The sequence below is a fragment of the Anopheles cruzii genome, chromosome 2 (assembly GCF_943734635.1).
Source record: "Anopheles cruzii chromosome 2, idAnoCruzAS_RS32_06, whole genome shotgun sequence".
In the NCBI taxonomy this organism is placed as follows: domain Eukaryota; kingdom Metazoa; phylum Arthropoda; class Insecta; order Diptera; family Culicidae; genus Anopheles; species Anopheles cruzii.
Window position 1 is genome coordinate 30,817,290 of NC_069144.1, and position 23,237 is coordinate 30,840,526.

The 23,237-nt window shown below is 48.5% G+C and overlaps 1 protein-coding gene across 1 annotated transcript; it reads left to right on the top strand.

The window, feature by feature from the left end:
* Positions 1 to 876: 876 nt before the first annotated feature.
* On the top strand, positions 877 to 23,237 carry LOC128278864 (methylcytosine dioxygenase TET-like). The gene is made up of 4 exons (XM_053017591.1): positions 877 to 2,262; positions 2,339 to 2,479; positions 20,852 to 20,992; positions 23,124 to 23,237. The coding sequence occupies exons 1-4, from the start codon at positions 877 to 879 to the stop codon at positions 23,235 to 23,237; spliced, it is 1,782 nt and encodes a 593-aa protein (XP_052873551.1).

The following is a 23,237-nucleotide window of genomic DNA, read 5'->3' on the forward strand; positions in this document are numbered from 1 at the left end:
CCTACTACAGAGGACGCGAAGAAGCAGTTGTTTTTAAACTATCAAATATACCTTGCGAAGAAGCGCAACAAACGCATAAAAAGCAAAACAAAAGTGTTCAAAACTCAAAGCGCATTACACACAATCCAAGTAAACCAAAAAGAAAGCAAGTAAATAGTGAAACTAGCGAGAAAACCAAACATAATCCAACCCGAAAGTTCAAAGCGAGCGACCTCCAGCGTGTGCGTGTGCGTGATTTTTGGCGGCCCCGAGTTCCGGCGCGCCCGCCGCCCCAAGGAGAGAGGTTGTGCATTAGTGTTGTAAACGTCGTGACCTGTGACTTAGCCCCACCGGAGGATGCATCTTATTGCCGGTGTTTAATCGAGTCATCCCATCCACCCAACACCTTGAGCTTGAGAGGAAGTTATTTTTGATACGACTGTGTGTGTATGTGTGCGTGTGTCGGTGTAATGTGAGTCAAATTTTACAAAACCAAAAAGCATCTTAGCGTGTAAGGTCTCGTGTAACTGTAAGCAGCATCCGATCGATTCGTGTGAAGAAGCTACCTCTCCGAACATGAACTAAGGGAAGATCCGTGGAAGTGAGAACAGTGCCAACTTCTTCCGTCGTGTGTGTGCGCGCGTGTGTGTGTATTTGGACATTTTAATCGCTTTCTAGTCCCGCGTCGCGAGTGCGTTCTTCGTTTGTCTAGTGAACTCTTGGATGTGAAACCAACCAACGCCCGGGCGTTGTGACGTAGAAGAAGAAGCAGAAGGAGGACTCCTGCAAAGTGTTCCGGGCAAAGTGGTTTGCGGTCGGCGGGGTAGATGGTAACGACGCCGCGGCAAACATGCCGCGCTGCTGCGCCTCGGCACTTGTCGGTCAGGCATGACGTCGATGATGAGTAGTGCGAGCACCGCGGACGACCCCAACGACCAGAACAGTCTCCCGTCGTTCACGTCGTTCTCCGCCGAGCTGGAGCCCTCGTGGGACTACTACGAGCAACGTCCGGAGGAGCGCAGCTCAGCGAACGGCAGCGGCGGCGCAGGAAGCGCAGATGTGACTGCGTCACAGGCGACCGTCAACGGTAGCTACACCCGTCCTTGGGAGATGGACCCCAAGGAGAATCGCATGGCGCCCCCCGCGCCCAACAACAGTGGGCCCCCGGGGACACCGGGCACACCGGGGAGCGCGGCGGCCACCACCCCCGGGCCGGCCACCGGCGGCTTCGAGCCGTACCCTAAGCTACCCTCGTTCCAGAGCCAGTTCCACAGCTTCACCGATCCGCAGCTGGTCACTCCGGAACCGACGCTCCCGCAGGTGACGGCCGTTCCGGTGCCGATATCACCGAGTTCCGGTTCACCCGGCACGGGCGGTTCGCTGACGCAGCTGACCCAGCTGACACCGACGCCCCTGGCGGCGCCTCTGCAGTCCAGCTTCCACACGCTGTCGGCGGCCGTCAACAGTCGGCCCCCGTATCCGCTGGTTCCGGCCCCGATTCCGGTGCGCGAGCTACACCAGCACCAGTACATCGACGATCGGCACATCCAGCTGTATCAACCGATCTCGACCTTCCAGCCGCAGACGCTGTCCACGCTGACGGTCATCAAGAACGAGGCCGTCGACTATGACATGTCGGCGCACCTGAAGAACGGAACGCTGCACCACAGCAACTTCCAGAACCCGCTGCTGGACAACGGACTGTTTGCGCAGAACGGAACCACGGTGCACCACATCCAGCACCACCACCAGTCGGCGGTCCAGCTGCAATCCCACCATCTGCAGCACCATGCCCAACAACAGACCACCATTCTGGCGCACCACCAGCACCAGCAGCTCCAGCAGCACCAGCAGCAACAACATCAGCAGCAGCAGCAGCACCAGCAGCAGCTACTGCCTCACCACCAGCAGCAACACAATCTGATCACACCGTCGGATCACCACAACAACAACCACCACCACAATGGCAAGTCGTCGGTGTCGGTGGTGGCGACGGCGGCGGCGGCGACGGTGACCGTGGTCGGTCACGATCAGCATCATCCGGGCACACCGACCACGCGCATCGACAATCGGAAGAAGGAGCGCCGGAAAATGCGGGCCCCGTCGCTGGAGTCGAGCGCCGAGTCCGAGGGCAGCAGCGCGATGGCGATGGACATCGGCGACAGCGGTAACCCGGGGCAGGTGGCCGCCATCTCGAGCACCGCCAACTTCAAGAGCCCGCTCCACACGATGAGCATGGACACGGACGACGGCAGCATCGGGGGCGGTGTCGGCGAGAAGTCGGTAAGTAGAACCACCTGGCGGTAAAGGTGCTCCCCAGTCGGTTCACTAATGGCGCTTTCTTGTCCCTGTTTTGTAGACGAAGAAGAAACGCAAGCGCTGCGGCGAGTGTGTCGGGTGTTCGCGCAAGGACAACTGCGGCGACTGTGCGCCGTGCCGCAACGACAAGAGCCACCAGATCTGCAAGACCCGGCGCTGCGAGAAGCTGACCGAGAAGAAGGTAGGCTTTGGAAGGTTATCTCGATGCGGGGAGCCCGTTAGGTTAGGTTAGCAGGAAGTTAGTCACTGTGACTTGGGTCTTGAGTTGGTCTTCTGGGATATCGGACGATGTTTCGCCAGAACAGCTAGGCCACTGGGATGTCTGAGTCCGTAGCAAGCGTGAAGATCGTGTATCTTGGAACTTGACGAGCTCCCAGAAATGATTGGCGCGTGTGAGAAGCGCTCACCTTGGCTTAGTCTTGGGATATCGGACGATGTTTCGCCAGAAGAAATAGGCCATCGGGATGTCTTAGTCCTTAACCACCGCGAAGGTCACACATCTTGGAACTTGGACGAACTCAACTAAATGATTCATTTCTTGGCGCGTTTGAGGAGCACTCAGCTTGAGTTGGTCTTGGGATATCGGACGATGTTTCGCCAGAAGAAATAGACCACCGGGATTTCTAAGTCCCCCCGAAATGATTCGTTTTTTGACGCGTGTGAGGACCACTCATCTTGAGTTGATCTTGGGATATCGGACAATGTTCCTCCAGAAGAAATAGACCATCGGGATGTCTTAGTCCTTAACTACCGCGAAGATCGCACATCTTGGATCTTCGATGAACGCAACCAAATGATTCATTTTTTGACGTGTGTATAGAGCGCTCAGTTTGGGTTGGTCTTTTGGGATATCGGACGATGTTCCGCCAGAACAACTAGGCCACCGGGATGTCTTAGTCCTTAACCACCGCGAAGATCGCACATCTTGGAACTTCAACGAACTCCCCGAAATGATTCACTTTTTGACCCGTATGAGGAGCACTCAGCTTGGATTGATCTTAAGATATCGGACAATGTTCCTCCAGAAGAAATAGACCACCGGGATGTCTTAGTCCGTAGCAACCGCGAAGATTGCGTATCTTGGAACTAGCAAATTGCACGATACTGGGTTTCATTTTTCACTAGTCGCCACTTTCAAATCTAGTTCTCACTTGCTCATTCGGGCGTCAGTTTCAATTACTTATTGTCTCGGCGTCTTCTTATGCCGGTTGGCCTGTGATACGATATTGTAACTTTTTCCAATCCCAAGCGAGTCGTTCAAAGTGAACTATGATCAGCACAGAGACGCTGCTTTGCGCCACACAAATGAAGCCTATCCTGCTTCATATATTTTGCAATTCGCTCGCGTTTTCAATTCCGTCGTGGTTTTCGACAAATGTACTACACTGGTTTTGTTCAACTTCCTTTATTTCTTGCTTGATTCGTGACGCTGTACGGTCGCCATGTGATATCTTTAATAATATCTTTTTATTAACAAGCTTCGGCTTTAACTACCGTTTACTGACTGACTGCGTATCTTATTAAACACTACCTTTATACCTATCTTAGCCTACTTTGTGATGAATATTCGCTACAGGTTCCTTCCGAGTCCCACCATATACCCAGTAGAACCTTTCTGGCTGTGAGTCTTGGTTTGAGCACCGGGTTTACGACCGATTTCACACAGTATTCCCAGTAACCATCCCCAGTAACCATTTGTTTAAGAAATGATTCGATTTCGTTCCGTTTGGCCAAAACTTCGCAGATGGCCATTCGATCCGTCATGTTTTTCGCCAAAACTGCGTGTTTAAACTGGCTAAAAACCTGGCGAGTAATTGTCATCAGATTGACAACCAAATTCACTTCAGCTTTCATTTCCTAGTGCTGCCATCTTCATGTTACGGTCGGAAACATATCAGACTACCCTCGCCTCGCACGACAGCCCATTGTCTAGGCGAAGTTTTCTAATCGCCGGTCGGCTTTTAACTCCAGTCAAATGGAAACATCCTGCGTATATTGTGTCCATGCTGCTTCGAGCGGTCAACAGAGAGGTCGTCGTGCGATTTTTCGCCATTTGCGCACTAATCGTTGAGCGTTGAGGCAAATTTGCTTCCATTAATAAATTTATGCATTTATGTCCTCCACGAGGGGGCGGTGGTTGTGTGTTTAACCCACCCCCCCGCAGCACGCGCTTTCGCCCCGATGCCTCGCACATTAGGACTCGGGCCTTCGGGCTCGGGCGGGGTTGGTGTTCATATAATTACCCGATTCGAAATGCTGCTTAACGCTCCTGGTTCCCGGGGACCAGCCACACCTCCCTGTTTGGTCCTTGGGGCGAAAAGGGGGATGTCGTGAGGTAGCGTGGCGTAAATGCAACCGATGAACCGGGAGTTCGGGAGTGGAGTTAAAATAGATCGATAAATTTGTGTCCTCCAGAGAGAGAGAGAGTGCGAGACAGGACGGTGGGCATTGTGGGTTGCATAAAATTGTGCATCTCTCTGGACAACACACACCACCCACCCCATCCACCCACCGGGTTGTTTGATGATCGCGCGGGAAATAATTTCACGCGCACAATCCGCGGCTTGCGATGCATCCCGTGTTTTCGGGAGGCTTTTGCACCTCTTTTTCTATTTGTTTTAATTTTCATACCGCCGGAACCGTTGGAACCGTTTTCGTTTTCCACATTTGCATTCTGCGTGTGTGTGTGCGCGTGTGTGTGTGCACAGGCATCGCAGCAGCTCGTACCGGACGTTTGCAGTTTGCGTGGCGCCGAGTGAAATATTTAATTCCATCGAATTTCATTATTTCATAATAAAATATAAATTTCCCGTGCGCGCACCGGAAGCGCACCGGACACATTTCCGAATTCGGCGGGCCCCGGGACGTTCCATTTATTTCGTCCTCCGAGAGGAGCACGGTTTATGCAACCATCGATTTGCAGTCGGAAGTGCTGTTGGTGGTGGTCGGTTTTTCGTCGGGTTTTGGGTTTTACGGGACTTCGCCGCCACCGCCGAAAATGCAATTCGAGTTGCGGAATGCTCGCGCTGCTGCATCGCTGATGCTGATGAGTACGTTTTGGGCCAAAAAACCCCCACAGGTTGGGCCTTTGTTGTTGGTTGGCCAGCTCTCGACTAGGGATTTTTTTTCCTTCAGTTGGTTTATTTTTTGGCCACAACTATCGCATCCCATTGCCAGGAGGATGCGATAATAAAACGTAGAATAATAATCCCATCCGGGCAGGGATGGGATAGAGAGATCGGATTGAAACAAAACACGGATGCGGCCACCGTTAGAAACACCGTTCGTCCTTTTCAGGGGCCCGGAGCCCTGTTTTCTTCACGTCAAGCACGCACGCACACGCACCACTTGATTGTTGGCGGAATAGGTCCACAGGCTGGGGAAGGATCCTCGAAGATTGCCGTGAGGACCTAGGACGAATCGCACAAAGCCTGGTGCCGAAAGGGATGCAGTTATGTTGCATCCCCAGCACACAACTCTCATGTTTGCATATTTTGCATAAGAACCGTGGGGCGTGGGGCGACTATTGTGTATGAGATGCGTGTAAACTCACGTGGCACGGCTCAACAAATTTGGATCAATTCGCGCAATACCCTCGCGGCAATGTAAGCGAACCAGAGATTCTATGCTTCGCCGTTCTTTCTCCGCCGTTATAAGGAGGAGTGTGTGAAGCTATGGGACCTCCTTCGTGGGGGTTTGTTAACGAAGAAACATTGAGCCATCAATAGGAGGGAGACAGTTCCATAACTCATTCCTTGTCCGAACCAACCCGTTCGTAAGGATCGTTGCCGGTGATGCACAGTGCTAAAAATTAGGTCAACTCCCGCTCACCGAAATCAGCCAACCAAGGGGACAGGCAACCCCGTTGCAACCCCGTTGCTTGGCTAATTGATTCAAAAAGAAACTGGAAGCAGCCTATTCTGCGATCCGTTGGGGTGGTACTTTGTGCGTTTTTATTTTCTACGCACTCCACCTGAACCCTTGCAGCCTTGGGGCTCCTTACAAGACGGGGCTTACTTACGTAATCACCCGGCCCGGTAGCATATTTCTTATCGCCACCCATCGGCACGGCAAACATTTGCACTCACTCTCTCTCTTCAGCAGCGTGGTTGTGCGTAACGAACTCATAAATGCACCGGGATAAGAAGGGATGCTTTTCACCCGCAGCAGCCTGCACCAGGACGCCTGCTTCATATTGCTGGCGCAAAAAAAGGATGCGTAACTTGCGGGGAGGATGCATCTTTAGCCCGCAGCAAGCCGATTCTATGCTGCGATATGGGTGCCTTTAATTATGATTTATCTCTTTATGCGCAGATTGATGTATTAAGTTGAGAGACAAAGCAAAATGGGCGAAATCTTGATTCCTTACTCGCTGCTAAAATTTCTCTTCAAAGGGAGAAAGCAAGCGTCCGGGTTTGTCACCGATCGGAACTAATCGTCGGTGGTCCCCACGTTAACAGACTGTGCGCTTCTGTTCTGCGAATCCGAACACATGTGCTTCAAATCGAGCCTTTTTGCAACCCTGCAAATTTCCTACCCTCCAGGGGTGTGTTGCCTCATTCTCACCCCGAGATCGATTGTCCAGTGGACCCAGTGGACGCACTTTAATGCATTTTTCCGGCAAACGACACACATTCGATGTGACGGACGGCACTGATGTAATTGACGAGTAATGCCCGACGCCCGACGCCCGGTGGTGCGAGGGAGGATCACGAGGAGGTTTCAAAGGCGTGTCGCGTCCTGCGAAGCGAAGGGGACCGCAACGATGCTAAAAACACAATCAACGAAATGTGAACGAAAACGACGGTACCGTCGGGATTAAAATGCAATATAATGGAGTTTCCGCTGCTGCTCATTAATCATTGGGCATTGGGCGAAAGCTAAGGTGGTCGCGGTCTGGAGATGAATGGAACCTGAGCCGCAACAAAATGGCCGCTAATTGTGGGCTGCATCAATTCACTCGGTCGATTGAATATGGGCCGCCGATCGATCTACGTTCGATTCAGGGAAGATTTTTCATTTTATTCATTCACATCACACATCATGCAGTTGTGGTATTTGTGCTAACAAATCACAGTTCAAAGTCAAATAATTTCAATCCTGAGCGAATGTATTCCTACCGATGGAAGGATGGATGATCTACGAGCCACGGAATTAGTACTTAGAGTTTCCACAATGATGTGAATCATGTGACATCCCTTTTTGCATTAAACTCTGCATTTTAGGCAAGAGGTTGGCAAGATTTATCTTTCTCCCTAGAAGTTGCCAAATTGATTGGACGATCAGGGTTATGTATAGAAAATTTCTGACCAAATTGAAATCAAATTTTCGCACTAGCACAAATCATAAAAACAAACAACATTTCGCTAAAAAGAATGCCTTATTCGAAAGGAAAAGAAAGTCCTTGAAAGTTCCAGTCCGATTTTTTTATATTTCTGCTATTTTGATCATGTTCTGCCATTTAATTAAAACAACCCCAAGACGAAATCAGGCCGAATCTCAACTCAATTCGTAGTGTCACCTCAAGAAAGTTTCCGACATTTGTGTTGATTGAGTGACAAGGTTGAGAAATTCTGTTTATTTCTAATCAAACTTCCTAAAAGGAATCATCTAATGGCAAATGTTGGATAGAAAATCAAATCGAGCAATAAAATTAAATAAAACAATGTGTCAAGGACTGGCCTTTCAAGACACTTCATGTTGAAAGGTTGTTGGTCTGTGATCCGAAGATTGCAGGTTCGAGTCCTGTCACGGTCGCCATATTACAGGTTCTAACTCGAGAAGAGTGCTTGTCCAAGAGCGGTTGCTCTCCGTTTATTCAGTTCTTATATTTGATTTCGATTGCTTATCTATCCTTATCTATAATCTATAATATTATGGGAAAAACAAGAAACAGCTGGAGTTAGCTGATCGAACGCACTCGGATGCGTTCGGGACGCACTCGGATCAGTGGTTCTCGAACTATGATGAGTGGTTCTCCGATCAGTGGTTCTCAAACCATGACAATGCAACGCGTCCTAACAAAAGATATTGAAATAGAAAATGTGATGAGCTCTTGATTTACCCTAGAAGCCATCTCCATGCGTCTTGATAATTGTCATAATTGTATTAGATGTAGATATTTTTAACTTGGAGAAAGTTTATCAAAAAACTCTAATATGAAAAGGGCAGATTTGTGAACAGTAACATTTTATGCAATTATTCTCATGAAGCAGTGGGTTACCCCACCAATTCACAGTTAAGGTAGCGGTGTTTGAATGGCTTCCCAACCCAAACAAGAACTGGTAGCTCAGTATCTTCCTACTCGGTATCTCGGCGACAAAGGACCCCAAGACGTTTCTGCGATCGACAATGGGATGCCGATTTCGTGTGACAAATAAACAATCTCAGTCCGTCCGTGCGCCGCCAACCAATACCGCGGTAGTGTCATATTTCGTCCTATTTATCTTGTGTGTGGCTTCTCGCTGGCGTCTAGGTGCAATTGCCTGGGCGGCCGCTGCCACGTTCCTCCCGAGACACCGGAAGATTTCTTTTCCTGCGCCACACACACGCGGATCGCGAACTCTCGGAGCGAAATGAAACGCAACTTTTCTCGTTTCACGCTCACGTGAGCAAAGTCATTATGCGGTCGAAATTTATGACACCTTCGCCTTGGCGTTCGGCGGGGCGCCCTGGCGGCCGATTGTGTGTCGTCTTCCGCGTCCTGGCCACGTGGCCGCTTCGGGTGCGTTGCACGCCGGCTCGCGAACGATCACAATCCTGCCTAATAAGCAGGCTCGAGGAAAAGAAAAAGATTCTTGGCTAGAGAAGAAAAAAAAAGTGCCCTTAAACGGATGGCCAGACCCGGAAATGGCGATTCTATTCTATTTGGGCTGGGATCAGAATTTCGGAAAGAAAAGTGCAAACGCTAGGAGGAAAGTAAAACAACAAAAAAACAACGCCCCGAATAGCATCTCGGTGGCGGCGGCGGCCAGGAGAAGCACGGGAAATGTACGACCCCCGCCAGCTAGCGACCGGCTGTAATTTAATCTAACCTTTTTAGAATATTTAATTACAAATTTATTCGCGTTTTATAATTAGATTTCTTCCGCGCGTCACCTATGCAGTGCGCGCAGAGGGAAGCAGCAGTAACAAGGACGCAGCGCGCTTTTCGCGCTTTTCCCGCTGGTGGTGCGAAGAAAATTGAAATTTTCCGGCGTTCAATAAATTATGCAACAAAACAGGAGAGCGGCGCGGTGGCGCCCGTAATTGATCGTATGTTACGAGATCAGCGCCACCGACGCGAGACGCGTTCCGAAAGAGCGTCGCTGAAACATAAGGACTTCGGTGGGATACAGCAGCCCACGGCCGTCGGTTGGCCCCCGGCCATTGGGACACTGTTTACAACTACAACTTTCGAGGCCATTAGTGATGGTCCTGCCTCTCTTAGCCGGTGTGGTCAGCGAAAACGGGACACAACGTGGTATTTGAATTAGTGATGGTCGGCTAGTTCCGGCTTCCGGGTCCGGTGTCTTCGATCGAGCATAAATCGGGAACGGTGTAGCGGAGCGGTCCGAGTCAACGGTTAAATCTTCGCCAAAGAGCAGGCAATTCAATAACGCTGACAATTTTTGCTTCTTCGGCTGATTCTTCAGGCTCCCGTAAGACCCGCGGCTCCTTTCTTCAGCAACGGGCGCCCGCCTCCCCGGAAGGAGTTTCTTTTATTCCGCCTCTAAGTTTACAACTTCTTCCGAGGTGTGGCGCAGCACTGTGGACAGGTTGTGTTGAGCGCGGGGCGGGGACACATTCTTTATTCGTTCCACATTCCGTGTTTCTTTCGTTCATTTTTTTTTGGCAACGTTTTTTTGTTCCTTGATTTTGTCTGTTGATTTTTATTTTGTTGCTGCCACCCGCCACCCCCCAAGTTCGCTGTCACTGTGTTTCCGGTTTGTGTGGCGAAAGACAAAATGAAACGGCGGTGGAACTTTGTCTAGCATTCAGCCTTCGGAAGCGTTTGCGTTCGTCCTTACTGTCTCGCGCTTTCCGGCGCGCTATCCTTTGCCAGAAGAAGTGGCAGCCAGAAGAAGCAGAAGAAATGGAAGGCGGAATTCATATTCCAGAGTGATATTTTAACAGTAGTAGGGAGCTGGGCCAAAATAAAAAAGGAAAGTTTTTTAAGCCTGTCGAATTTATGACGTTTGACTTTGGACACCGCCAGCAGCAGCAGCCGCGCACGCCACGTTGGGCGTCGTTGGTAAAGGAACACGGGAACCGGGACAGACCGGGACCACGGGAGAGAGAGGTCATGCTTATAAGCTCTTTGTCTCGGTGCTTCCGGTTTGTTTTGGGTTGGAGAAAATGCAAAAAGAAAAAACAAAGCCGACGCGGTGTGAATGTCAACTGTAGGACATCCGCCGGCGGTCCTATCGAACGCGGGAAAACTTGCCTGGAAAAAAGCAAGTAAGGGGCATTAGCCAACAAGAGAAAAGATGCGATAAGTTCACATAATTCCCTTGGTTAGGCTCACATTTTTGGGGAAACACAGGGGCCACATCAATTCACCACGCAAATGAGCTGATCCTCGAGTCGCGGACTCCCTTTTCCCATCCATGGAAAACACATCCCGTGTGGTGTGCCGGAAAACATAACTAACCTTTGCCAACCTCTGGCTTGACCCTGCGGCCCCAAAATGCTAGGGTGTCCCCGAGAAGCTTGGTTTAAATTCCAAATCGGTGCCGATGAGTCCGGAAAAGTTTTACCCCGTTTCGGGCTGTGGAACGATTCCGACGAAGAGTCTCGTGGCACGAGTGCCAAAACCATCACTCCTTCTTGTCGTTGCTTTTACTTTCACTGGGTGGCGAGCGAATGTTTGGTGTGTCGGCCCTTTACGGGAAGGTACTGTACGTAATTTGTGGCCAGCAGTAACGATGGGGTCGTCGAGTACTTTAGAACTGCTATCCGCGGACCGTTTGCAATGTTGAGGTAGTCATAGCTCTTCTCTTGGTGTAGGGGATCTTTCGGAGCAGTTAAGTATTATGCAGATAATATTCAACAGTTTTTGGGCTTACTAATAATAAGCGTTGTTTTGTAGATGGAACTCTGCTAGTGGATGAGCTGAAGATTCATTTTTCCAGAATTTGATCAATTCTTGAACATACCGCTGAATCCTTTGACTCTATGTTGCACTATGGGGAAAAGGCGGTCATGAGTCAACTTAATAACTGAGGGTTTTAGTTATATTAGCCTAAAATAGATAAGTTGTGTATGACAAATCCGAATTTTGAGTCTTCCATGTTGCACAGATTCCGAAAAATCATTTGTCAAAGTCGAAAAAGTGATAAAAATGGCTCTTTGAAACCAACTTTTATAGGCTACTTTAACGCGATCGTTAGCAAAGTTTTGCGACGGTAATATACCTATATTATACATCATTCGAAAGGTAATGAATCCATCTTTCATAATTAATAATCAAACGCTTACGTTTTGCATTGCTGGTACATTTTTTTCGAGAATTTGAATAAAAAACTAGGAAAAAATACAGTTTTTCAACTTTGGTAATGCAGCAAATTGTTGGCGGGCTTTGACGCAACTAAACTAGGCATTATAATCAAAGTTTAAGTAATTTTAAACTATTTCCAGTGTATTTTGCTGGCATATACTTGCCAATTCACCCGCTAGGCTTATTTTAATAAAAAAATCGTGAAGGGTAAGGAGGCGCCTGGTCGCTGGTTGCAGACCAGGTCTAGAACATGAATACCAAAATTGTAAACTAAGTGCTCTAGCTGTCAATTTGGTCCTCCTCATTATGCTTTTTTGGCAACATTACCTTGTTTTGCCATCAGGCAAATGATTTCATGTTGAAAAAAAAATTTAGTTTTCAACTTATCTTTGAAGATATTAGATAATGTTGACTTTTGTGCCTGAAAATGACGTTTCGCTGGGATCATTGCTTTTGTGCTTTTTTGCTGAAGAAAACTGCTACAGAATCGCATCGAATGATTGTCGAGGCTTGCTTTTTGACTTAACAAAGAAAGAGCGTCGGAAGATTGCAAAAATGGACTTTCTGATGGACAAAAAGGTGTGGTCTATCACAAGCTCCTAAAACCTGATGAAACCGTTGATTCAGATCACTACTTACAACAAACGATCAATTTGAACCATGAATCGATCGAAAAACGGCTAGAAGATACTTTTCATGTTCAAGTTTCTAAAATTAATGGGCCATTGATACAAGATACTGCAAGGACTTCACTTATTTCTTCTCTTTCTTTCGTGCACTTTTGTTTTAGTTTTGTTTTAACGTTTATAGTGCTTATTCTTGGATCTGCTCTCTATCTTTATTGTAATCTCCTTGTGTCTAGCTTTAAGTTCAGTCTAAGTCTAGGCCATTTGATCCATTGAATTTATCAGTTTATAGTCAAATTTGGGTTCTAATCAAAGCTTACGTAATGTCTTCAATCAACCTTTTTTAAGGAGCGTCTGGTCATAGTCCGACAAATGAGTGGGAAACAGGCGCTCTTGGTGGCCAATGCATAGAGCAGTTTCTTCTACGTCAGTTGCATGGCACAGATCCTTGGATCGGCAGGCACAACCCTTGAGCACAATCTTCATTGTACTTTGGTTTTGTTTCCAACGTGGAGGCGCCTGGTGCGTCACTAGTTTCGGTTCCAAATTTGGCCCACTGCTTGGCAGTGTCCATATTTACGACCAGTACGTGTTGGCACATACAATTGAGCCATCTCTAAATCCATCTTCCACCTCGTTGATGTCTTTCGAGGTGAGATGCGCCTCTGGGCGACGATCGTCAGAAGACGCCTGGAACCTCCCACTTTTCGCGATGCGAACGTCCGTGGGACTCCCTCTATCATCCTTACGCCACCGGCACCGGTGCTTGACCCTCTGCCGGTGTATGACCGAAGTGCACCAAGGCTCCACCCTCTCGCTGCAATGCATCAGCATCCTTGGCGCGAATAAAAGTATTTCCGCGGGGGTTCCAAGAAAAGTGCGTAACCGCGTGGCGCTTGGAAAGAGCTTGGACTAGATTTAGCACAAAAAGGAGAAGAAAAAAATAAATAAACACACACACCGGTGTGTGTGTCAAGTGCACACGCATTGTTGCACTCCCGATCCCGATTTTCTCCCTCGCCCAGCACTAATGAGCGCGGCCGGCTCTCCACTTAACCGCGGCAGCGAACGCAGTAATCTCATTGCCTGGGGATGCTGGGACCCCCCTCCGTCTCTCTCTCTCTCTCTCTCATTCGAACCCCATTCGTGCTCTCTCACGCACACACACACACCATAAACTCTCGCCACGTCAACTTCCGGAGGCCACCCGTCAGCGGCACGGTTGACGGAGCGAACGAGCCCGCGGCGGCTCGAAGGATGCGTTCCAAGGACGAAGCCTTCGAAGCATAAGTGAGCGAGAGAGAGAGGGGCACAAGGCTCCGTACGCACGTTGCCGGTGGAAAAAGAATCCACATCCGATCCACAGAGGCAAGGACCTACCCCAATGCGTAGCACGTCGAGGTGGGTCACGCAGCGGTCCGTGCGTGGTGGGGCCCATCATCATCCCCAGCCTATCAAAACAAAACCCCCCCGTGTCTTGCTCGCATCGCCCCATCGTCGTCGACAACCGAAGGGGGAACTTCTGAGTGAGTGTGTGTGTGCGTATTACATCACGAAGCATCGCATCGTGTGGGGGAGGAATTAAAACATTCCCCACGCTCTCTCTCTCTCTCTTATCGGCGTCGGCGGGGTGGGTGCAAGATTGGCGCCCATTCGATGCCGATGCCTCACTTATCCTCTCTCTCGCTCTCTCGTTGTCTCACTTTCCCCCTTCGATTGCGGAGCTACGCATCCTTCTAAGATGTTACGCTCAACTTTTGCCCTCGGGCTCGGGGCTTCACAGGGGGGCGCCATTGAAAAGCATAAAACCCATTTCACTCGCCCCTCCAACCGCCACCATCCACCGCCCAATTGGAGGCTTCCGGTTCGGCTTCGGTGGCTCCGCGTGGTGGCCGCATTTCGCCGCTTCAAATTGCATTCCCGTGTGCCGGTACGTGCGTCATTAACCGGAGTCCCGGGGAGTTCAAAGAACTGCCGTGTTGCTGCTAGTTCCCCCCGCTGATCTTCTTCCACTGCTTCTTCTTGTTGCACTAATTAATCATAATTTTCACTCGCGCACACTACACACGGGGAACAACCACCGTCAGGAGCTCCCGATAAGGAGCTCCCGATATACGCGGGCCGGGCGGCAGCCGTACCTTAGATGTCCTGGTCGCCTGCGCCTTGTCTTGCTGGCATCCCCATCACAGGCACCCCCTGTGGGGAATGCTTAATGCGCCGTGATAAGTTTTTTAATGCATCGTTAGACGTCCCCCCGTGTGTGTTGGCCTTTTTTAATGCGCAAACATGCGGGCGACGAGGGGGAACGCAGGATTCGCATTGATCTTGCAAGAGGACTTGAAAGAGAACCCGTGTGCCGTGCAGGGATGCAAACGCATTAAGGACTCAATCAACGATCGATGCACACGTCATTTCGCTTCACTGGGGCCTCAGAAACACCGGCTCAGAAAGGACCCGTTTCCTTGGGGCACCCGGCCGCCCGCCAGCAGCAGCATCCCATGAAATGTGCCGAAGGGTCAAGGACCTCGTTCTGCTAATGAGCACACGGTGCGTTGCGCCCGCCTCTCGAATCTCTCGAAGGGCGGCCCACAAATCGGAGTGCGTGCCAAGTGACTGGTTGCTACCGGGGTTTCCTGCCGCCGGTTCGGTCCTTTCGGAATGCGAAGGGTTGCTTCGCGCCGTGCAGTGCGCGAGAGTTCATAGCCCTTTGCTCATAGCCTGAGTGCGGCTGAAATTAGTTTAAAAGTATGCCACAAGTACGCGTGAGTTCCGTGCCGCGGGACTCTTTCACGAAATCGACCATTTCGCTAACCTGCTCTTGGTTCGATGCAATCGCTTTTAATAGCAGGCCAGACACAGCGAATCGAACTGCTATTCACATGGCGGTTTGAAAGATGATCCCTCAATTTGAAGCTTCAACAGTAGTCCATCTATTGGCGTGTCCTTCTACCTCCTATTCAATTTTAGAAACTGTGTGACGTCATATGGTGTCAAATTAAACGATTGTGCTGATTGAATGTGGTGGACATACTCGTACAGTACGTACTTGCTAGTTCGTCATGCTGTTGTGCCAGCCACAAGACGTTCCAGTTTCTACCTTGCATTTTTTATGCAAATTTGAAAAGTACGTCATTTTGAAACACCTTCGACCAAGCAGACCGATGCATGAAACAGTACAAAAATGAAAGATGTCAATCCGCGTTGTTTCAATTGCAGACTATGTTTGCATGATAGCTTCAAATAATATGGTGGTCAAAGTTACTCGTTCCGATCTCCGAACTGAATCTCCTTGCAGGCTATGCTATCCTGGCTCCAAAAACAACAGAAAGTTTAATTTCAATCGATGTCGTTACTGGCACCATAATATTGGGTTGTGGGAAAAGAAATCCATTATTTTTACGAGCACGTCTAAACATTTTTTAAGATGCTTTCGATGGTCCGAGTTGAGTTAAATGTGCACCGTTTTGTTGCATAATTTGTTGCCATTTCAACAGTAGCTTCATAATGCCTCCCTCACACAAGTCTTGGTCCTTATTGACGACAACCTCCAGCAAGCTATTTTTACAATCTTCTCTTGATCCCAATTTCTTATCACTCAAGAAATTTGGGGATTGTAGAAATCTAGTAATTTCCTAATATTTATATTTGTGATCGGGAGATAAAAAATTGTATGTCCGGATTCGTTGAGAGTCACCAATAAACTGCTTTGAATAATCTTCGATTGCACGGAGAATGCACGGTCAATGAATACTTGATAATATTTTTTAACGCTGCTCGACGAAGCTGCTCGACCGTGCTGCTCGATGGTGGTGCTCGATTATTTGATATTCTTATGACGAGGTCGCTACACTACTCCCTTCTAGCCGAATCGCCAAGCTAGATGAAGCGTTTGGGGAACCTCACGTGACGTCCAGACCTGGTGATCTTCGGCGATACATCATCATTGTTTGATCTAGACGAATCACTCAGCGGCGTCGTAATTTCTCGTGGCGGTACGGTTTGCGGCGTAGATGCTCTCATTGGAAGCGCGTTGGTGTTCTGATCATTTTCGTTCTCGGCTTGATAGCACGGCTTTAGACGGTCTACTGACACGTTGACCGTTTTCCCGTTAACCTCCAGCTAGTAGTATTTGCTTTTCGTCCGCGCACTCGATACGGCCCATCGTAGGGTGTTGATAATGACGGACGGACAGAATCGTTTCTGACGAATACATGTGTTGATTTCTCCAGATCTTTTCGAACAAAAATTCTTTGCTTCCCATGCCAAGCAGTATTGTTGGTCCTTATCTGCGTCATAGCTTTTCGTAGGTTCGCCAAAAATTCAGGCTCAGGAGTCGATGCACCTCTCGTTGAGTCACATACAAAATCCGATGGTATGCGCAACATGGTGCCGTACACCAATTCGGCTGGTGCTGCTTGCAAGTCGTCCTTCACTGCCGTTCGCATCCCTAACAGGATAATTGGAAGATGTTCTGTCCAGCCTGCTACAGGATTATCGCTTGATGCCTTGGTCCGGACTACAGGGTGGTCCATTTAAGGAAATCTTTTTCCATTTGGTTATAAAACAAAAGCGGGTTAATTTTTTTCGATGGTTGAACATTAATTCGTAAGGTTCATTCATCTATTTTTTTGTGTAACAGAATTTTGGTCAAATGTCCACCATGGCGAGCTTAGCAGTAGCCCAGTCGATCGGCCTATTTTTGAGTACATTTTCGACAATGAATTCGATGGCAATGTGAATTTCGGTGAATGTGAATCTTTAATGGAGCACCCTGTATATGGTGGATGCATTAAAACTTTCCAAAAAAGCTCCTTGGGAGGACTCTAGCTGGGTTTCTAGTTGTAAAAGGTTCAGTTGTTGAGAGTAGAGACCGGAATATGATGCTTCGCCCCACGGAAGCAACTCATAATAAATTATTTCTTTCAAGTCCCACCATATAACCAGTAGAACATTCCTGGCCGTTAGTGTTGCTTTGACCACCGGTTGAGCTTCTTCATCACGTTTTGACCACGATTGTTTTAACACAGCATGGTCGTATTTATTCCATTTCTCATCCCAAGTACCTATCCAAGAAACGGGTCGATTTCATTCCGTTTGGGCAAACCTTCGCAAATGGAAGTTTTCGATCCGTCATGTGTTTTGATGTTAATTAATAAACTAACCCAAACATTGGGTTCCTTTTTCAGTCCAGCTATAAAAAAAGGGCTTAAAACGGTGTTATAGTCAATGTTTACTTCTCCCAGTAACTCACAACTGAATGGTCAAAACCAAAAACCGTGAAAGATTTTTTTTGGTGTGAATTGACAACCTTGACAACGAGCATAAAGTTGAAATGGTTTGATCGATACTGTACCGAACCATCGAAATAATGGACGACAATAATAGATTTCCCAATCCCCAATCTTATCTATAATGCTTTAGTCCTGGAACGCAACGGCCACACTGTGTGCGCTAGTCGTTCCTTCGTCGACAGATTTTGTTTGTAAGAACAATTATTTCACGACGTTTTTTTCCGGGCTCATACGCTTGCATCACGCACGCAACGGAATGGCGAGGTCCTATTTTTGGAATCCGTGGTTCTTGTGCGTGCATGCATCAATCTCTCGTGTGGCATCGGGTGTGACGGAAGTAGCAGGAAGAAAAATCCTCCGAGGAACGGAATCGGAAGGCCCCCAGCAGAGAGCGAGTCGCGCGCGCGCGCGTCCCTGGTGCATCGTTAAGGAGTCCCGGTGCCCAAGGTGGCCGGCGGGTGGCGGGCGGCGGTGGCACTGTCACCGAACAGTTGGGCGCAGTTCCGAACGCGCTTGTGAAATGTCATCTATTTATGGACGTGTGGTACCCGCGCCCAAGGAAAAGGTGTTTGTTTTCCAGCGTGGCACGAACGGGAAGCGGGAGGCTGGCTGGAAAATGGCGACCCCCAGCAGAGATCGGTCGCGCACGGAAGCGATCGTGTGGAAGCATCGCAAGGAAGCCGAAGGAAGCGAGGCGAGGGAACACGCCACAATGCGCACGGCACGGCGACCGACGATGGATCCTCGTCTTCCGTTGGTTTAATGAACCACGGTGTTTCCCTGCGCGCTTCCCACTTTCTGGGACAATTATAGGGTCGATCTTTTTCCACGAGGTTTTCCTGGAAATCGGGGTCCACCAAGCAACAACGACCCTCGTCGTCGTCGTCGGTCGGTCGGTCGGTGCAGCTGTGGTCGCTCGACATGCCACAATCATGAAGTGGTAATGTTCCTGAGATTCGATTAAACGATCTGTTGGATCCTGCAGCGTGGAAAAACGAACCGGGGAAGGTGAGAAGGTGGTTTATTGTGTTTTTTTTGTGTTTTGTGGGACCGTCAGTTTATCTCAAGGATCCTCCTGGAGCGGTTCTGGGATTTATGGCGTCCGTTGTCCTCTCGCAGCTCTCGAACGAAAATTGACTCCCTTGGGGATCACTTTCCCAATTGAAAGAGGCAGCCAAAGGTTTCTTCGGGAACAAATTTCGGGAACCTCCCGCAGGACGCTCGCTTTCGATTTGCATAATTTTCAAGGACGTCTGACGCACCTCTCCCGTTAACTCTCGGAAGTCGCCCGTTTTCGGGTTCGATTGAGGACCGTTCACTGTCGAAGCAAACGAGCAAAGAATCCTGCAATGAGGTGAAGGATCCCCGGGACCATTATGGCCGACGATGATGATGATGCGGCGCCGGGAGACAAGTTGCCAAAAACCATGTCTAAACCATGCCGAGAGGGGATGCTTCTCTCGAGAGCCGTCGCCCCGGTTGGTCGACCTTGGACTTCTTGCGGGGTGGGCGAGCGACTTCCAGACTACAAATTGGGGTTGGCCGTGCTACGCACCCTCCCGACTGACTCACCAGACTTCCCCCCTCGGGGTAAAGAACGGCTTCTTTTATGGCGCGCTTCGTTTGATAACACCGAAACCGATTAGAGGGAAATTTGGTGGAAAAGAAGGCTGTTCGTCGTGAGGGCGCATGGCGAACGGTCGGTCGGTCGAATGTCAAGGTCTTCGGCGGTCGATGCTTCCGGAAGCACTTTCGGTGATGGTGATTCGGCCGCCGTTTCCGGTGGCGGTGGTCCCCATGGTAACGGCGTCCTTCTGCGCGAAGGCCGAGGTTTCTCCTGACGCCTTCGGTATCCAAGTCTTGTTGTGAGTGAAGAAGTATTAACAGACACTTGGCACGCGTGCGTCTAATGTGACGGAAATTGTGCGAGAAGTTATCGATGACGCTAACAAACAAACTGGCTTCCAAAAAATAGAAGACACTTTTTTTTTCAGACACACACTTTTTTGGGGGAGCCTGTTTGAAGCCAACAAGGGATTGGAGATTCAGACAATCCAGACGATGAAACATTGTTAAATTGCCTGTTGGACTAGTAATGTAACCGCCAGGAAATCCATTCGTTTGGTGGTTTTCAGCCTTTTCAGGCTGCATTAAAACTCTCCTCGCACCGTTTCGAGGCCTGTGGCTGGCGTACTTAACTGACCTGAGGCTCTTCGCCTAGATATGCTGGTTGACATGCTGCAGCCGGTTGTCGGTTTGATGCATTGCCTAGATAGCATTATGTTGTGCCTTTTTTTCACTCGCTGCAGAGTGCGTGTGTGTGTGTGTGTTTATCCTTCATGAATTCATGAATGTGTGACATCTGCTCGCTGCTCGGCTCTAGCCAGGAACAACAATTAAGATCTTCCGTTGCACACGCCAGCCAGCCAGACTAGATTGGAACGGTGGAAGAGCGCCAGAAAGAGCCAGCGACAGCACACGAGAATCCTGGCCCCGTGTGGCCTAGCAATATGTTTTACTATTTCCTTTCGCTCCTTTCCTCCGACGGTAAGCCGTTGTAACGAACCGCCGCAGCTGCTGCTGGTGCCGTTCGATGATACCGCCGATCGTGATGATGATGCATTAACAGCTTCACAAGTCTTACACGAGCCTTAATTTATGGTCATTTTCTTTTTTCTAAGCTGTAATTGAACGTTGGAATTTTATAATAGTTGGGGATTAGATTTTAATATAAAATGCAATATTATAAACGCCATTAATACATCAACATTCACAATCACAGTTCTACTTATGATAAAAAGAACAGTGGAACAGCACACACTGTTCGTTAACAACAGTCGAAAATATGAATTAATACTCAAAATTGTTTAAACGCGAAACGGCGCCAACGGTAGGCTGCGTACTGTACAGCGCAATGCACTAGCGCCACCTGGCGACGACTAGGAAACTACGCTACTTCAACGGCTGCGTCAGCCGAAAGCTCTCCGCTCTGCCGGTGAAAGCTCGAAAGCTTTCGACCGCACCGTTGGGCGGGCGCCCTCTAGCGGCATTCATCGATAACTAAAAGCTGTTTTTGTGTTTCGTTTTTTCCTATTTTCGGTTTCCCTTTTTCCGGCGGTGTGGCGACGCGGTTTTTCTTCGCTCCGCGGTACGCGCAGATTCTCTACGGTCCAGATGGACAGTTGCTCAAGCCGGAGTCCCGCCGGGGACGGGGCAAGAGCAGCAAATCGAAGGCCAGCGCCGCGGCCGGAGCCGCCGGCGGTGCGACGAACGGAACGAACGGAAACGCTAATGGAGCGGTAAGTACAACAAATTGCAAATAAAACCTCATAAAATTCTATGCTCCCTTTTTATGTGGCCGTGTATGGCCAGTTTGGCTTTAGTGTATATGTTCTATCGTTTTGTTTACTTAGCTTTCGATTCTTTTTAGTGGCTTGTTTTGTTTCTATGTCCTTGCCTTCATTATGCCTTTTATTATTCTTCACGTAGTGACGATGTTCAGTGAGCCAACATATTTCTTTTAAATTCTCAAAAGGTCGTGATTCGACACTAAATATTTGTGACTGCAAGGCAGCTTCTTCACCCACCAGGAGATAGGGCGCGACGTTGTATTAGACTCCCCGCGTATTGCCGTTCACCGAATCGATGCGAAAAAATCGTTGATTGCGGCCATGTTTTATGCAAAGCCACCACCAAAGCACACTTATCTTGCGACTAGTTTCGTCCCCGGATCGGGCGCCGACGAAGGAATAGGAAAAGCGGAAACACCACACACCCCCCGCATTGGCCGCGCTCGCCACCGTGCCTCTCGACGGCTGCACGGCTGCGCACACGGCGAGATAAGTTAAATTTATTTTGCATATAAATTAATCGCATTGCCGCAGATCCATCCGACGAATCCAATCATTGGCCCGGTGAGGAGGGGGCGGCCATAGCGAGAGTGAAAGTCCATAGTTTATGCTTCACGGAATCGATCGACTCCGGCGGGAGGGTTGTGAAGGTTGTGAAGCAGAAAAAAAGGCACTTCTTGTAAGGGGAAAATTTAAACAACATTTGCGCACAGCGGCATTGTAAATCTTATTCTATTGACATTGGATTAGGTCTGGCAGGGTGAACGGGGCCGACATGAGGTTACCGGAACGCTCGATAATGGTTCCGACTCGACTGATTCCCGGATTGCATTCGACGAAAAGTGGAACGATAATGTGATATACCGTATTTTTCAATGTATAACGCGCACCCGTGTATAACGCGCACCCATATTTTAAGAGAAAAAAAGTGGAAAAAAAGTTTTTTATTATACATTTTTCAGATATGTGATACCCAACAATTACCCATTAATAATAATGTATTATTCTTAATATTCTAATAATATTCTATATTATTCTATAAGTATTCTAAATTAGACTAAAGATAAAATGCGTATACATTGCAAAAGACATACCAGTATTTTATATTTAGTAATAATCTTCAAACTCAGATTCACTGCTGTCTGACAAATTGATATTCTCTAATTGCTCTTCAATGTACTCCTCATTGTCACTCTCTGAAGAGTCCTCATAAATTGCGACATCTTCATATCCATCCATAGCGTTGCTGATGCCACATTTTTTGAATGATTTCACAACAACTTCTGTTTTAACTCCCTGTCATGACTTAATGACCCACTCGGCAACTTCACAAACCTTCGGTTTTCTAACTTTACCCCCAAATTTAGGTATATATTATATGTAACGATATTGTATGGATAATTATATTCCTAACAAATGTTTCATTTCATAATTTATTCAATAATACCATAAAAAATGTACCTAAAAGGGCACATTTGTAAGTTTAGAGGAGACAAAATTTTTACTCCCCTTGTATAACGCGCATCGAGATTTTAGAGCTAAAAAAATTGGGAGAAAGGTGCGCGTTATACATTGAAAAATACGGTAATCTTTCAATTGTAACTATAAAAAGGATAAAGGAACTTTTTATCATTTTAGTTTTCATGATTGCCTTTGGACTTTTGCCAATTCTCTACGACTTTCGGTTTTAAATTCTGTATCCAACTTGAACATTGCTTCAGAACGATTTGTTCTTTTTTACTCCATTTTATCCACACCCGTTTCGTTTGTGTGTATCCTGGATTTGGAGTTTGGTTTGGTTTCACTTCCTCCCCATACACACACACACACACATGACTAGTTCGGTAGCACGCACACCCGCCTCGTAGACTTTGTGTAGTGCGCTTGAGTTGCATAGGTTTGGCCGCAAGGACCCCGGAAACCTCCGAAAACCTCTGGCTGGCTGACTGGCGTACACCTTTTAGCTTAGAAATGTCACTAATCCCCAGTTGTTTGGTTCCTTCAACCCATTCTTTTCCGCACACATACACACACCGGAACTAAACGTCCTTCAAACCCCCTTTTGCCTTTCGATCCATAGATCGTCTCCTACGACGCCAACGGGCAGGTTGTTCGTGCCGAAGGAAAGCGAGGCCGTGGACGTGGACGTGGTGGCGGGGTAAGAACATTCACCTATCTTACCGTAGACAGTTGA